This window comes from Xyrauchen texanus, chromosome 31 (genome assembly GCF_025860055.1).
Source record: "Xyrauchen texanus isolate HMW12.3.18 chromosome 31, RBS_HiC_50CHRs, whole genome shotgun sequence".
Classification (NCBI taxonomy): domain Eukaryota; kingdom Metazoa; phylum Chordata; class Actinopteri; order Cypriniformes; family Catostomidae; genus Xyrauchen; species Xyrauchen texanus.
In genome coordinates, this window is record NC_068306.1 from 5,181,925 (window position 1) to 5,199,105 (window position 17,181).

Sequence of the window (17,181 nt, forward strand, 5' to 3'; positions counted from 1 at the left end):
TCAGCCTGTGCAGACGATCAGTATCCATGTTCTACCGGTCGCTGTGTCAGTTCGGATCTCCTGTGTGATGGATACGACGACTGCGGTGATCTCAGCGATGAGCAAAACTGTGGTGAGTTCTCACATGATTCACATTGAATCCATCAAAATATTATAACATCCAGATCCAAATATATGATGGCAAGCAATGGTGGATTTGTAAAAAGCGGCAGCCTTGTGATCCGTTTTGTTTTCATTTAATGCTCATTATAGCCATGCATTTCTTATTCAAGCGTGAGAACCAGCTGGTGTACATCATCTGTATATTGCCAGTTTCACTATATTAATGTTGCGGTGAGAGTAATTTCTTAATATGTGACAGCATATCAAAACAGTTATGAAGAGTATGTACAGAGTATATAGACCAGTATGTAAATTACCTTTACCCTATGAAGATGCACAAACCTATTTTCTGTTGATTTGTCTTTAGCAGGCTTCAGTGAACAGCATCCAATAAAACGTTTAGTCCAAAAGTGTGCACATGTGGACACATTTTGATGGATTGTTAAATTCAAGTAGGGTGTACTTTCTTTTTCACATGACTGGATATACTAAAAAATTCAAACCCCACAACCACCCCTCCCAATCTCCATCCGCGCCCCCCAAAAAACATCCCCATGGTCACACATGTATATGTCAAACAAACAAAAATATATTTATATATAATAATCATACTCAACCAAAACGACTTTACTCTCTCCACACCCCACCCCGAGAGTCCTCCAAAAACTCAAAATAATTGCCCCATTTCCCATCGTCAATTTTATTTGTATAGCGCCTTTCACAACACATATAATTTCAAAGAAACTTTACAGAAGATCAGCAATAACAGACAATAAAACTTTAATGTCTATAATGTCGATGAATCATCATTAAGTAATTAGATCAAATACGATTGTTTATCGTGTTTAAAAATAAGTAATGAAATAATAGTTGTATTAATAATCCCAGTGAGCAGCTGAAGGCGACTGAAGGAACACAAATCTCCATAAGATGTTGATTAATGGAGAAAAATAACCTTGGGAAAAAACAGACTGACTGTGGGGGCCAGTTCCCCTCTGACTAACCCCACCCTATCCATAAACCAGACTCACTGTGGGGGCCAGTTCCCCTCTGACTAACCCCACCCTAACCCTAAACCAGACTCACTGTGGGGGCCCGTTCCCCTCTGACTAACCCCACCCTATCCATAAACCAGACTCGCTGTGAGGGCCAGTTCCCCTCTGACTGACCCCACCCTAACCCTAAACCAGACTCGCTGTGAGGGCCAGTTCCCCTCTGACTAACCCCAATCTAACCCTAAACAAGACTCACTGTGGGGGCCAGTTCCCCTCTGACTAACCCCACCCTAACCCTAAACCAGACTCACTGTGGGGGCCAGTTCCCCTCTGACCAACCCCACCCTAACCCTAAACCAGACTCACTGTGGGGACCAGTTCCCCTCTGACTGACCCCACCCTAACCCTAAACCAGACTCACTGTGTGGGCCAGTTACCCTCTGACTGACCCCACCCTAACCCTAAACCAGACTCACTGTGGGGGCCAGTTCCCCTCTGACTAACCCCACCCTAACCCTAAACCAGACTCACTGTGGGGGCCTGTTCCCCTCTGACTAACCCCACCCTAACCCTAAACAAGACTCACTGTGGGGGCCAGTTCCCCTCTGACCGACCCCACCCTAACCCTAAACCAGACTCACTGTGGGGGCCAGTTCCCCTCTGACCGACCCCACCCTAACCCTAAACCAGACTCACTATGGGGGCCAGTTCCCTCTGACCTGACCCCACCTTAACCCTAAACCAGACTCGCCAGTGGGGCCAGTTCCCTCTGACCAACCCCACCCTAACCCTAAACCAGACTCGCCATGGGGGCCAGTTCCCTCTGACCAACCCCACCCTAACCCTAAACCAGACTGCGCTATGGGGCCAGTTCCCTCTGACCAACCCCACCCTAACCCTAAACCAGACTCAGCTGTGGGGCCAGTTCCCCTCTGACCAACCCCACCCTAACCCTAAACCAGACTCGCTATGGGGCCAGTTCCCTCTGACCAACCCCACCCTAACCCTAAACCAGACTCGCCATGGGGCCAGTTCCCTCTGACCAACCCCACCCTAACCCTAAACCAGACTCGCCATGGGGGCCAGTTCCCTCTGACCAACCCCACCCTAACCCTAAACCAGACTCGCTGTGGGGGCCAGTTCCCCTCTGACCAACCCCACCCTAACCCTAAACCAGACTCGCTGTGGGGGCCAGTTCCCCTCTTGCTAACCCTAAACCAGACTCGCTGTGGGGGCCAGTTCCCCTCTGACTGACCCCACCCTAACCCTAAACCAGACTCACTGTGGGGGCCAGTTCCCCTCTGACTAACCCCACCCTAACCCTAAACCAGACTCACTGTGGGGGCCAGTTCCCCTCTGACTAACCCCACCCTAACCCTAAACCAGACTCACTGTGGGGGCCAGTTCCCCTCTTGCTAACCCCACCCTAACCCTAAACCAGACTCACTGTGGGGGCCAGTTCCCCTCTGACTAACCCCACCCTAACCCTAAACCAGACTCGCTGTGGGAGCCCGTTCCCCTCTGACTAACCCCACCCTAACCCTAAACCAGACTCGCTGTGAGGGCCAGTTCCCCTCTGACTGACCCCACCCTAACCCTAAACCAGACTCACTGTGGGGGCCAGTTCCCCTCTTGCTAACCCCACCCTAACCCTAAACCAGACTCACTGTGAGACCTACACTACCGTTAAAAGAAGTCTCTTCTGCTCACCAAGACTGGATTTATTTGAATCAAAATACAGTAAAAACAGTGATATTTTTACAATTTAAAAGAACAGTTCTATTTGAATATATTGTAAAATGTAATTTGTTATCAAAGCTGAATTTTCTGCATTATCTTGTCTTCAGTGTCCCATGATCCTTCAGAAATCATTATAATATGCTGATTTTCTAATATGGGCATATTTAAAGTGTATTTTACTCATTTAACCTGAACACATATTTGCAAGCACAAGCTTTGTTGATCATATTACATATCATATTTATATCATACATCATACAATGTAAATACCTGCTTTAGCCGAAACAGCATTTAAATGTAACTAAATCTTGCTTATTAGGACATATTTCAAATGTCAGTACTCTGAATCCTGGCTGGCAAGTCTCGAAACAGTCCCACTAGTAAAATATGTACATGTTTATATAAAATAGCATGTCAACTAATGAACATTTAATGACTTAATCGTCCGAAATTGTATCCTTGGCTGGATATAGTCTCTCTTTAAAATACAAACATTCATCGGAGTCTCGCTGTTCTTCTGAGGAAAATGTTAACTCTTCCTTACTATCCAGGAGTTTCCTCACATGTGTATCGTTACAAACGAGCAGTAAAGTGAATTAATTGTTTACATCAAACCTCTGAACACTGTCGGGGGAATGTACATTTGCCTTGATAGTCTCAACACATTAGCGTATGAATGGCGCACTCTGCTGGTGGGTGGGATCACATTACAGATAATGAGATGGACCGGTAAAAACTGTACATCGCTTTGTTTCATACAGATTACATTGTAGGAGAATATTTGTTTTAAATTTGATTTGTTTTATTTAAAAATAGAAAAGGTAAGCTTTCTTTAGACATGTGTTTCAGAAATATGCTCATGAACAGAGACTGCTGAAAGCTCACCCTTTTTATTTTCTTTATTTTACAAAAGCACAATATTTTGTTGTTATTGTGAGTGTACACAAATAAAAGTAGACACTTTATAGTCTCTAATGATGTCTTACACTTATCTGTATACCCAAAAATGACAGAGTATTTTAAGTTGTTTCCGCTGTAATGACGAAAATATCCAGCAGGACGCACCGGCGCGTCCATCGACCCCAGAGGGTTAATTGGCAGATGAAGGCTTTTGTTGGCAATTGTTAGTCTATATATTCCATTTCAAGATCGTAGTCCATCAATAGACCGAGGTGATGCAGGCAGAGATCAGGGATGTGAAACCCAGTTCAACCTGGCCGGTAATTTCGGTGAGGTTCGGTGTGGTCCCTCCTAAATCCAAGGTTCAGGCAATGGCAAAATGAAGTATCCCATGTCTTATGGTTGGACTTGGCATCAGTTCATCCTCTGAAGTCCATCATAATAGACTGAAGTGATGTTTGGCACCAGCAGCTTAGTCATCATCATTCAGAGACGAAGCAGTCCACACTCCACAAATTTCAACATAATTCTCCAGCCTATTCAAGAGAATGTCGTGATCTATCGTGTCGAATGCAGCACTAAGATCTAAAAGCACTAGAAGAGAAATGCAGCCACGATCAGATGATAAGAGCAAGTCATTTGTAACTCTGATAAGTGCAGTCTCTGTACTGTGATGAGGCCTAAATCCTGATTGAAATTCTTCATATATACTATTTCTCTGTAGAAATGAACATATTTGGGAGGATACTACCTTTTCTAGTATTTTTGCCATAAACGGGAGATTTGAAATCGGTCTATAATTAGCAAGTTCTCCAGGATCAAGTTGTGGCTTCTTAATTAGCGGTTTGATAACTGCCATTTTAAAGTTTCTTGGGACATGTCCTAAGCATAGCGAGGAGTTAATGATATTAAGAAGAGGTTCTGAGATTACAGGAGATACCTCTTTTAAGAGCTTAGTTGGTATAGGGTCTAACAAAAATGTTGTGGCTTTTGATGTTTTGATAAGTTTTGTTAGCTCTTCATGACCTATTAAAGAGAAGGATTGGAGTTGCACATGAGGAAAATTATTAGACACTGTTTTCTGAGGTGCTATGACAGATGATTGCATAATTCCAATTTTATTTCTGATTATTTCAATTTTATCTGTAAAGAAATTCATGAAGTCATTACTCTTGAGCTGTGATGTAATATCTGGTTCAGTTGAGGCTTTATTCCTAACCAATTTAGCCACAGTACTGAATAAACATCTAGGATTGTTGTGGTTATTTTCTATGAGTTTACTAAAATATGCTGACCTGGCAGCTTTTAGTGCCTGTCTGTAGCTACAGACACTATCCTTCCATACACCACGAAATACTTCTAATTTTGTATTTTTCCACATGCGCTCCATTTTCCGAGCAGCTCTCTTGAGAGCATGAGTGTGATCATTGTACCATGGTGCTGGGCTTATTTCTTTAATTTTCTGGGGCGACAATATCAAGAGTAGTAGAGAAGACTGCATTTATATTATTTGTTAAGTTCTTCTGGGCTTTGGGGTTTATTGAGTGTATGAGATAGATCTGGAAGAGTATTAGTGAAGCTATCTTTAGTGGTGGAAAGAATAGTTCTACCTGAACGATAGCGTGGTGTAGATTGAGTAACATTAGCTGATTGCAGCATGCAAGAGACGAGGTAATGATCCGAGATATCATCGCTCTGCTGCAGAATTTCTATATTATCAACATCAACTCCATATGAAAGAATTAAATCTAGCGTATGATTATGGTGATGAGTTGGTCCTGTTACATTTTGTCTGACTCCAAGAGAGTTGAGAATATCGATAAATGCTAATCCCAAAGTATCATTTTCATTATCTATGTGAATGTTGAAGTCACCAACAATTAAGGCTCTATCTACAGTAACTACAAGATCTGATAAATGAGCAAATTCACTAAGGAAATCTGAATAAGGCCCGGGTGATCTATACATTGTAGCAAGGACAAAAGACGACAGAGATTTTTATTTATATCTGACGGTGTCACATTAAGCATTATTAGTTCAAAAGACTTACATTTATATCCTGTCCTCTGAGTAACACCAAAAACTTCACTGTAAATTGTAGCAACACCTCCTCCTCGACCCTTCAGATGAGGCTCATGTTTATAATAATAACCTGGGGGAGTAGATTCATTTAAACTAATATATTCATCTGGTTTAAGCAGGTTTCAGTCAAACAGAGCGCATCCAATCTATGATCTGTAATCATTTCATTAACAATTAGTGATTTGGTAGAAAGAGATCTAATGTTTAGTTGCCCTATTTTTATATGATGTGTATTTTTAATTTGTTTGTTTTGTTCAAGTTTGACCTTATTAAAAATATTTCTAAATGATTTAGTGAGGGTTTTGTGTTTGGTAGTTCGGGGAACAGACACAGTCTCTATGAGATATCTAGGAGATACAGTCTCTATGTGTTGTAGTTTATGTGACCTGTGTGATGTCTCAAGGCAGCTAGCAGATGCTCGGATTAACCAGTTTGTCTGCTTCCTGACCTGGGCCCCAGTTAGTCAAATGCTATCATTATTAAGACTAGGAGCCAAATGACTAGAGAGGAGAGCGGCACCTTCCCTGGAGGGATGGAGTCCGTCTCTCTTTAGCAGGTCAGGTCTACCCCAAAAACTCTTCCAATTGTCTATAAATCCTATTTTATTCTTCAGACACCACTCAGACATCCAGCCATTCAGTGACACTAATCTACTATAAACCTCATCACCACGACGAGCAGGGAGGGGACCAGAGCATGTAACAGTGTCTGACATCATTTTTGCAAATTCACACACCTCTTTAACATTATCTTTAGTAATCTCCAACTGGTGAAGCCGGACGTCGTTAGTGCTGACATGAATAACAATTTTAGAAATGATATGTTTAGCATTAGTGTAGCAGGCCAGCACTTGTAAATTTGATTTGATGTCAGACGCTCTGGCCCCTGAAATGCAATTAACAATAGTGGTTGGAGTCTCTATTTCCACGTTCCTTACAATAGAATCGCCGATAACAAGGGCTCTTTCAATATGATTCTCAGAGGGTGTATCACTGAGTGGGGAGAATCGATTGGAAACCCAAACAGGAACGGGAGAGTGGTGTCTCTTTGCTGAGCGAGTATGCCGCCGAGACATCACCCAAATGCCCTGCTGCAGGGGCTCTACAGCCGGAACCAAAGTGTGTGTGTTGCTCTCTGTACTTCCCGCATCCGAAACAGTATCTACCGGCTTCTCTTTCTCACTGACCTCCACTAGTGTTCGGATGCGAGTCTCTAACTCATTAACCTTCTCCGTCAGCCTGACTAATTCCTTACATTTATCACATGTGAATCCCTCACTGCTGAGAGAGGAGGCTATTGTAAACATGTGACATGCAATGCAGGAAGAAATAACATGAGCGTATGCAATGAATTACCGCAAATTGTTTGTTGTTGGTTGTTCCTGAGCAGTGAGGGTTTGAGATTGATGTGAATCCCTCACTCAATTGTTTGTTGTTGTTGTTGGTTGTTCTTGATAAGCACTGCTTTGAGATCAATGAAATAATCTGTGTACCGCAGAGGAGAAAAAATGGGTGAAAAAATGCACGCAGTTGAATCGCAATAAAAATAGAGCGCGGATGCAGGTGGAATATGTGCGCAGTTGAATCGCGATAAGAGAATAATATGACCTGATGCGCGCTTGAAAATGGCAGATGTTAAGGATTAAAGGCTGAAAACAGATATATAAGCGATGCTAAAAAACTAGCAGGCTACAAACACAGACTCTAGCTAGGTGCCAGCAGCAACAGGTAAAATACACGCAGATGAAACAGGAGAAAAGCGGAAAAACTTGAAACGCGGTAAAATGACAAAGGATATAATGATGAATGATGAATATAACAATGAACGTTTGAGAATAAGAATAAGCAATGCTAAGCAGCCTTAACAGGCTACAAGCAAACACTCGTGCAGCATGCTGTCAGCAACAGGAAGTCCAATGACGTCAGATCACACCAGGGTGGGATCTGAGAATAAGATGTTTCCAATTCAGCAATCAACAACAGATGAAATGAGGGAATTAGATGTAAAAAATCTATTCTAGGATAAATCTTATGGACTGATGAAAGAATGTATAGTCCCTACCAGATGGGTTCAAAAGTCTCCAAATATCTGCACTATTTCTACACATTCTGAGAAGCATCAGTGTTGCTCTAGAGGACTTACACACTTTTGCTTCACAATGATCAAGGACTGAGTCCATCAACAGGTTAAAGTCTCCTCCCAATATTATATCATGAGGGGTTCCAGTGGCTTGCAACATCCCTTCAAGATCTATAAAACAGCCCTGATCATCAACGTTAGATGTGTAAATATTAGCCAAAATCAACCTTTGCCCCTGAATTTCTGCTAAAACAACAATGACTCTTCCTAATTTATCTTTAATCTGTTTGAGACATTTGAATTGTAGATGTTTATTTATCAATGTAATGACTCCCCTGCTCTTACTTGAGCCAGCACTATAGAAAGCAAGTCCACCCCATATCTGCCCAAATCGTTCAGCTTCCTGCGGGGAAAGATGCGTTTCTTGAAGAAACACTATATCATATTTCTTATGTTTAAGAAAAGAAATAATGTACCTTCTTTTTATGGGGTGCCCAAACCCATTCACATTCCACGTAAAGAGAGACTATCCACTCATATTAACATCTGACATTTTGACATAATAGAACAAAATAGATTGTGTAAAAAATTAAATGATAAAGACCATATTTCAACATTAGTGCCACACTCGACCCCAAACTTCCCCCAGAATTAAACAAATAAATGTGCGCATTAACCCTGTGCATGACAGCACCAACTGGCGTCCATCCCTCTAAACTCAAACAGTCCATGTAAGCCTACGAGAGTCCCTGTGACAAATTTGCCATCGGATTGCTCAAGTCCGGTGTTTCTATACAAATTTTGTGACACAACTGAAAATAATCTTTAAAACAATCTCCACACAGAATATGTAGATTAATTCACAAAACTGTAGCTTCACGCTATTCTCCGCGGTAATGTGCTCCACAAGTCACATGATAAGATGTGCAGATTGACGGTCTCAGACACGGAGGCAACTGGGATTCATCCTCGCCTATCACCTGGATTGAGGCAAGTCACTACGCCACCATGAGGACTTGGAGTGCATTGGGAATTGGGCACTCTAAATTGTGGAGAAAAAAACCAAAGTGTTGCAGTAAATTGACTGGACGAGTACACACCAGAACAGTGATGTACAGTAGACGTGAGTGCAGGTCCAGTGTGTTCTATATGCACACAGAATGAGAACAGATGATCTGGAGCTAGACCAGTGGTTCTCAAATGTATTTGGTCATGCTCCCTTTGAAATTAAAACTTTCACCCCCCTCTGAAAAAACAAACCTTATCGAAAGTGATCAAAATGTACAAGACTAACAGCATTTTCTTCATATCACGTAGAATAATATATTTAAAAATACTGTGAAAACGGAATGAAAAGTTAAATTTCACTGAATGAACCAACATTGAACCATGGGCATTCTCTCAATGGAGATATTTACACTGCATAGTTATTTAAAAATATATATAATAATTGCAATGATTCATCCTTGTGAACGTTAATCTGTCTCAGTAGTATCTATAAAGCATTTTTAAACTCCAGTACACTTCCAGTAAGTGTGGAAGAGCTCGTCATTTAACTGTAGTGTAGGGTTAAGTGTTGTTATTTTAAGCAGTGGTGTCACCTGAGCCTGCTTGAATGTGGTGGGATAGATGAACAGTGGGAGGGCACAGGCTCTCAGGACTGTTGCAGAGACGTCTGGAGAGGAGGATTGCCGTGAATGATTGTGAGTGAAAACACCTTCAGTAGTCAGAGGGATTGTAGGAGAGATGATGGAGGCCAGAGGAGTCATGTCTTACAGAGTTTGCCCCATGATTAGGTGACATGTACACACAGAAGGTGTTGTAGTGTTGTGCTAGTGTAGTTGACACATACGGACTGGCTACCCAAAGCTCCTGGTGTCAAACCCTCAAAGAACTGATCTAGAACCATCCTTTGAGTGATGCAGATTTGACTGAAGTCTGAAGATACAGTCCGGTCTCAGTGTACTCAAATATTTCTAATAATGAATTATAGACAAACTCTGCTCATGTGTTTTGTTCTTCAATACCTCATATGAAGTAAAATAATATTCCTGGAGTTTTAGATTATTTAGAATTTACCTGCAGAATAATGTTGTTGTTGTTGGCATACAGTTCTTGTGTGATTATTGATGTGTAAATAAGTGTTCCTTTTATTTTCTGTAGTGTGTGACCCTGCAAAAGAGCATCACTGTGGAGGAGGACGCTGTGTTCCTATAGACTGGCTTTGTGATGGAGATCATGACTGCCTGGACAAAAGTGACGAGCTAAACTGCTGTGAGACACTACATACTATACACTACACACTGCATACTATACACTACACACTGCACAATATACGCTACACACAACGTAACACTCACTGCATACGATACACTACTCACTGCATACTATACGCTACACACAACATAACACTCACTGCATACTATACACTACTCACTGCATACTATACGCTACACACTGCACAATATACGCTACACACAACATAACACTCACTGCATACTATACACTACACACTGCACAATATACGCTACACACAACATAACACTCACTGCATACTATACACTACACACTGCACAATATACGCTACACACAACGTAACACTCACTGCATACGATACACTACTCACTGCATACTATACGCTACACACAACATAACACTCACTGCATACTATACACTACTCACTGCATACTATACACTACACACTGCACAATATACGCTACACACAACATAACACTCACTGCATACTATACACTACACACTGCACAATATACGCTACACACAACGTAACACTCACTGCATACTATACACTACTCACTGCATACTATACGCTACACACAACATAACACTCACTGCATACTATACACTACTCACTGCATACTATACGCTACACACAACATAACACTCACTGCATACTATACACTACACACTGCATACTATACACTACACACTGCACAATATACGCTACACACAACATAACAATCACTGCATACTATACACTACACACTGCATACTATACACTACACAATATACGCTACACACAACATAACACTCACTGCATACTATACACTACACACTGCATACTATACACTACACACAACATAACACTCACTGCATACTATACACTACACAATGCATACTATATGCTACACACAACATAACACACTACACACTGCATACTATACGCTACACACAACATAACACACACTGCATACTATACACTACACACAACATAACACACACTGCATACTATATACTACACACAACATAACACACTACACACTGCATACTATACGCTTCACACAACATAACACACACTGCATACTATACACTACACACAACATAACACACACTGCATACTATATACTACACACAACATAACACACACTGCATACTATACACTACACACAACATAACACACACTGCATACTATATACTACACACAACATAACACACACTACACACTGCATACTATACGCTTCACACAACATAACACACACTGCATACTATACACTACACACAACATAACACACACTGCATACTATATACTACACACAACATAACACACACTGCATACTATACACTACACACAACATAACACACACTGCATACTATATACTACACACAACATAACACACACTGCATACTATATACTACACACAACATAACACACACTGCATACTATACACTACACACAACATAACACACACTGCATACTATATACTACACACAACATAACACACACTACACACTGCATACTATACGCTTCACACAACATAACACACACTGCATACTATACACTACACACAACATAACACACACTGCATACTATATACTACACACAACATAACACACACTGCATACTATACACTACACACAACATAACACACACTGCATACTATATACTACACACAACATAACACACACTACACACTGCATACTATACGCTTCACACAACATAACACACACTGCATACTATACACTACACACAACATAACACACACTGCATACTATATACTACACACAACATAACACACACTGCATACTATACACTACACACAACATAACACACACTGCATACTATATACTACACACAACATAACACACACTGCATACTATATACTACACACAACATAACACACACTGCATACTATACACTACACACAACATAACACACACTGCATACTATATACTACACACAACATAACACACACTACACACTGCATACTATACGCTTCACACAACATAACACACACTGCATACTATACACTACACACAACATAACACACACTGCATACTATATACTACACACAACATAACACACACTGCATACTATACACTACACACAACATAACACACACTGCATACTATATACTACACACAACATAACACACACTGCATACTATATACTACACACAACATAACACACACTGCATACTATACACTACACACAACATAACACACACTCTTTGACTGTTTGTATTCTGTGTGTGTGTTTAGCGTGTAAGTCTCAGGGTTTAGTGGAGTGCAGGAATGGTCAGTGTATTCCCAGTGCCTTTCGCTGCGATGGTGAAGATGACTGTAGAGACGGCAGTGATGAAGAGAACTGCACACATCAAAACTGTGAGTACACACACACACATTGACACAGACCCTGTTTCCATCTGGTATTAAACTAACATACTGATATAGTGCTTGATGTATTTCGTCAATCAGAGATCAGAGACCGTCCCCTCGAAATCTGAGCACAAGTGGTCACAGCAGATGCATTTGAGACGCATGACAGCAGGTGGAGCAGCTGTTAGTAATGACTGACCACTTGTGATCGGACCACTGAAAACTCAATAGCAGGTGGAAACAGGGCCACACACACACATCTTGTGATTGAAGAGTTCACAGCTCTCTCTGTGTTTCATCATAGCTCAGGGTTTGTGTCCTCCTGGTCAGCCCAGCTGCATTTCCACGTCCTGCTCATCTGATTGTCATGGAAACGCTACCTGTGACCTCCGCAACACCGGCAGTAACTGCAGTGAGTGAAACACTCGCTCCATCAGAGTTTTACTGTATTTGAGGATGCTCTTTCGGCCTCTTTAGGTATGCATGACCTGAATATATGACATCACAACAACTGTGAAAATAATCCACTCCTCAACATTTAAGACAAGGAACATCTTTCTTGGTATGTTTATCACTTACAGTTCAAAAGAGCCGTCTACCTCGCGGTTGACCGGCGTATTTTCTAATTTAGCGCTTTGGTCGTGTCGTCTCAGCTCCTGTGGCATTATGGGATAGTACAGTGTCCAGTGGATGCACACTTCTCCAGATGTTGTACTTCATTCGGGTATTTCTGGAATACTGAGGTTCCAGTCACACTTCCTCATTGGCATACTGTGTACTGGTGGATATTTGTCTGTAGATACCAAACGGCTGACATTTGACCCTGACCTTTAACAGAAAGACACAAAAACCTCGTTTAGAGGAACAGCGAAGTGACTTTCTGCAGACCTCGACTGAATATTGCTGGAGGATGTGAGATGCTGGAATTGATGTGTAATAAATGATGCTGTGTTTAATGTGTGTGTGTGTGTCAGGTGGCTGTGAGCCCATCTCTCTGGAGATCTGTATGAATCTACCCTACAACTTCACCAGGTTTCCAAACTATCTGGGTCACCACTCGCAGAAGGAGACGTCCGTGAGCTGGGAGTCGTCGCTCTTTCCTGCTCTCGTTCAGACCAACTGCTACAAATATCTCATGTTCTTTGCGTGTACAGTGCTGGTGCCAATGTGTGACCCTATAACACAGCAGAGAGTGCCACCCTGCAGGTCAGTGTGTGTGTGTGTGGAAGTGAGTGAGTGTGAGTGTGAGTGTGAGTGTGTGTGTGTGTGTGTGTGTGTGTGTGTACTGGCCATTATTTGTGTTTGCATATTTTATAGGGGTGTAACGATTGTAAACATTTTACAATGTGCATTGTGGAGATTGGACGGTTTGTTTGTTTGTTTTTTGTCCCCAATTTGGGACGCCCAATTCCCACTGTGCCCTAAGTCTTCGTGGTGGCACAGTGACTCAGTTGCCTCCACGTCTGAGACCGTCAATCCACGCATCTTATCACGTGACTCGTTTAGCGTGTTACCGTGGAGACGTAGTGCGTGTGGAGGCTTCACGCTATTCTCCGCAGCATCCACACACAACTCACCACACGCCCCACCGAGAGCGAGAACCACATTATAGCGACCACGAGGAGGTTACCCCATGTGACTCTACCCTCCATAGCAACCGGGCCAATTTGGTTGCTAAGGAGACCTGACTGGAGTCAGGTCTCCTGAATTCAAACTCACGACTCCAGGTGTGATGTGTTTGTTTGTTTTTAATTATTTTACAAGCATCTGTATCAATATGTGCGACGTCCTGCACCAACGTAACGCAGGCTTACACATGGAAATCACTTCAATGCACAAAAGGAGCTCTAAAATGCAATTACCAGCTGAATCTGCGAGAACTGAAAGTAAAACTGTGAGTGAATGTGAGCGGGAGGGACGTGCCTTTTTAGCCGGGACGGGTCTGGGGGCTTATTACAGAAGACATCTTGATTTGGGATCATGTTAGGATGCTTCTCCGAGTGATCTGCTGTGACTGAGCAAGACAAAATTCAAGTTTACGGAGGTTTCACGATAGTGCCATATTAATGTTCTATAGATATAATAACGCTTTGTGAGTTTAAATAGGGTCATTATTCGACTGGATAAGCATGCACTTCTATTAAATATGTATTTTTGAAAATAGTATTTTGATGTAATCATAGACAATATCTTGTGTGTAATCAGTGAGCGTGTGTAACATTATGTACATTTTCATCAATGCTAATTATTAGCTAATATTCCCATTTGGTGTCGCCATTGCCGTGTTGTAGGATGAATCTCTGATGGATCATATAACACTTAATAATAGTGCTACATTTTAAATGCTTTGCAGATGTCTTTAAATATAATAAAAGTAATAATCATTTTCTTGAATGAGCTATACTTTAAAAATGGAAACTGAAACGTGAGATGAGTGAACGCCCCTGTAATTAATGTTTGGTAAACGCTTCTGCTCGTGTGAGAACATGCAGATCTAGAAAACTTCAAAATCTTTTCCCAAAACACATGATGTCATCAGCCATAATGTCTTCAAAACATGAATAAACAACACTCTTGAAACATGATAAACAAGTCCCTTTTATTGACCATTTCACCACGTTTGCATGTTTCTAGCTGCTACTATCACGGAGAATCACTCCGCAGTCACGCTTCTATGGGACAGAATGACTGCTTACATTAAAACTGTGTTTGTCAGGTCTCTCTGCCATAGTTCAAAGGAGCGCTGTGAGTCAGTGCTAGGGATTGTGGGATTGCAGTGGCCTGAGGACACAGACTGTGCTCAGTTTCCAGAGGAAGGACAAACAAACACTTCCTGTCTGCTTCCTGACCCCGATGTGAATGGTCAGTTAATTCACAAACCAAAGTTTCATTTGTTTCGACTGAAGATGTTTCTCTAATTCACATGTAATCTCTTGCTGAATTATACACATCAATGTGATCTACTCAAGAGCACAACTTATATCAAAGTCCCACTGGATGCAATATAAAGACTTCTGTGTATTCTGAGAGGTTTGATGATTGTGTTTGTGTCAGAGTGTTCTCCCAGTCACTTCAATTGTCGTTCGGGGAGGTGTGTACTCTCCTCCAAACGCTGTGACGGACACACAGACTGTGATGATGATAGTGATGAAGAAGCATGCGGTCAGTGAAAACACTCACACGTTTACAAACATGTGACACATATTCAGTGAGAGAACTGTACTACACTGTTGCAGAATAATACTTTAGGTGTGTTTGGGGATAAAATGTTCATATACATAATGTCTGTTATAATGTAATATTAATATTCTAAAAATGCCAAAAGTGTTCTTTTAGGGGGTTATGGTTAGTCTGTAATTACATTTAGCTTTATGTAAAATGATTAAGCTCATTAAGGATCTCACTAAGGGGAATCGTCTCGGTTCAATCCTGGAAGCACCAATGACACAACGTTTGTCAGTTGACTGACCAATCACAGCTGTGATAAAGGAGGTGTGCCTGTCTGGTTCAGACATATGTAGGCTTCACTAATCCCGAGTGTTGCCTGCATTGTTCCTGGTTCATACTTCGAGTGTTGGAAATGAGGGTGTGGGTTGCGGCATGGAAAAATGAAGATCCCAATTTTTCTCCGTCCCCAGCGGAGATAGACCCCCGCTGCAGCTCATGCTCCTTTCTGGCTGGGCAGTGTAATGACGAGTCCCCCTCTTCTGTTCAGGGAGTGCTGGACCTTATTGAAATGTGCAGAGGGGCAGTGACCAAACTCTCCATTGTCTGGCCGTCACAGCAGGCGGGATAGGGTATGAAAAGAGATCTGTATGACGGTAAACATCTGCCATCTCGTGCTGCCCTGTTCAAACGATTGATCCCAGCGTGTATCATAGAGATGCAGCATTTTCTGTATCTGGGGATGTCCAGCCCCACACCGATTGAGACATCGGTGGCGAATCACCTCCTCCCCGATTATCGGGTTGGCCTTTTTGTCCACTCCCCCTTCATTGCCAGGACAGATTTATCCACATTTATCAGAATATCTTCCTATCTTCAGCCTTAACTGTAAGGGCTCTTAATGCCACCTCGCTCCTCACAGCGTATCAGGCTGAGCTGATGGGGCAGCAAATTAACGATGGGGCGACGGACGCAGCTTTTTAGGAAGAGGTCTGCGTCATTGCGGATCTCAACCTATGCACGTCTAGAAGAGCTGTCTAGAGCTGCATCCGCACCATGGTGTCTAACCGTCTTGGGCAAAGGAGCTCTTTGGCTGGGGCTCTGTGAGCTTGTCTGAAGACACACTTCCTGGACACCCTGGTGGAACCAAAAGCCCTTTTTGGGGCTGCGGTATCTACAATGCGGCAGCAGTGCAATTTGAGAAAAAACTATGGGGAGGTGTTTGAAACATGCCTTCCCCAAAAACCTGAGCTCTGCAGCTGTCACATTCTGGGATCCCAACCCATATTAGAGGCGAACAGTCTGGATTTAGAACCCAAAACAGGCCGCCCACACCCAACCCTCCCTTTCCCAAACAGCTCACCCCCCCTCTGCTCTGTGCATCCAGGCAGTGGTTCGAGGGCACAGCAATATGTGAAAATAAACACAAAAAATTTCAAATAATGTCCAATTCAGAGCTGCAATCCCCAGCTCCACCACTATATGGTGCTGCATCAGTGAGCAA

At 42.2% G+C, this 17,181-nt stretch overlaps 1 protein-coding gene across 1 annotated transcript in view; it reads left to right on the forward strand.

Moving 5' to 3' along the window:
* The window catches only part of corin (corin, serine peptidase), a 92,937-nt gene that overhangs the window by 51,608 nt on the left and 24,148 nt on the right, over positions 1-17,181 (forward strand). Inside the window, exons 8-14 of the mRNA XM_052100861.1 lie at positions 5-112; positions 10,062-10,172; positions 12,396-12,518; positions 12,817-12,924; positions 13,487-13,718; positions 15,229-15,374; positions 15,567-15,674. Coding sequence (XP_051956821.1) covers positions 5-112; positions 10,062-10,172; positions 12,396-12,518; positions 12,817-12,924; positions 13,487-13,718; positions 15,229-15,374; positions 15,567-15,674 — 936 coding nt within the window. The remainder of the gene's footprint in view (positions 1-4; positions 113-10,061; positions 10,173-12,395; positions 12,519-12,816; positions 12,925-13,486; positions 13,719-15,228; positions 15,375-15,566; positions 15,675-17,181) is intronic.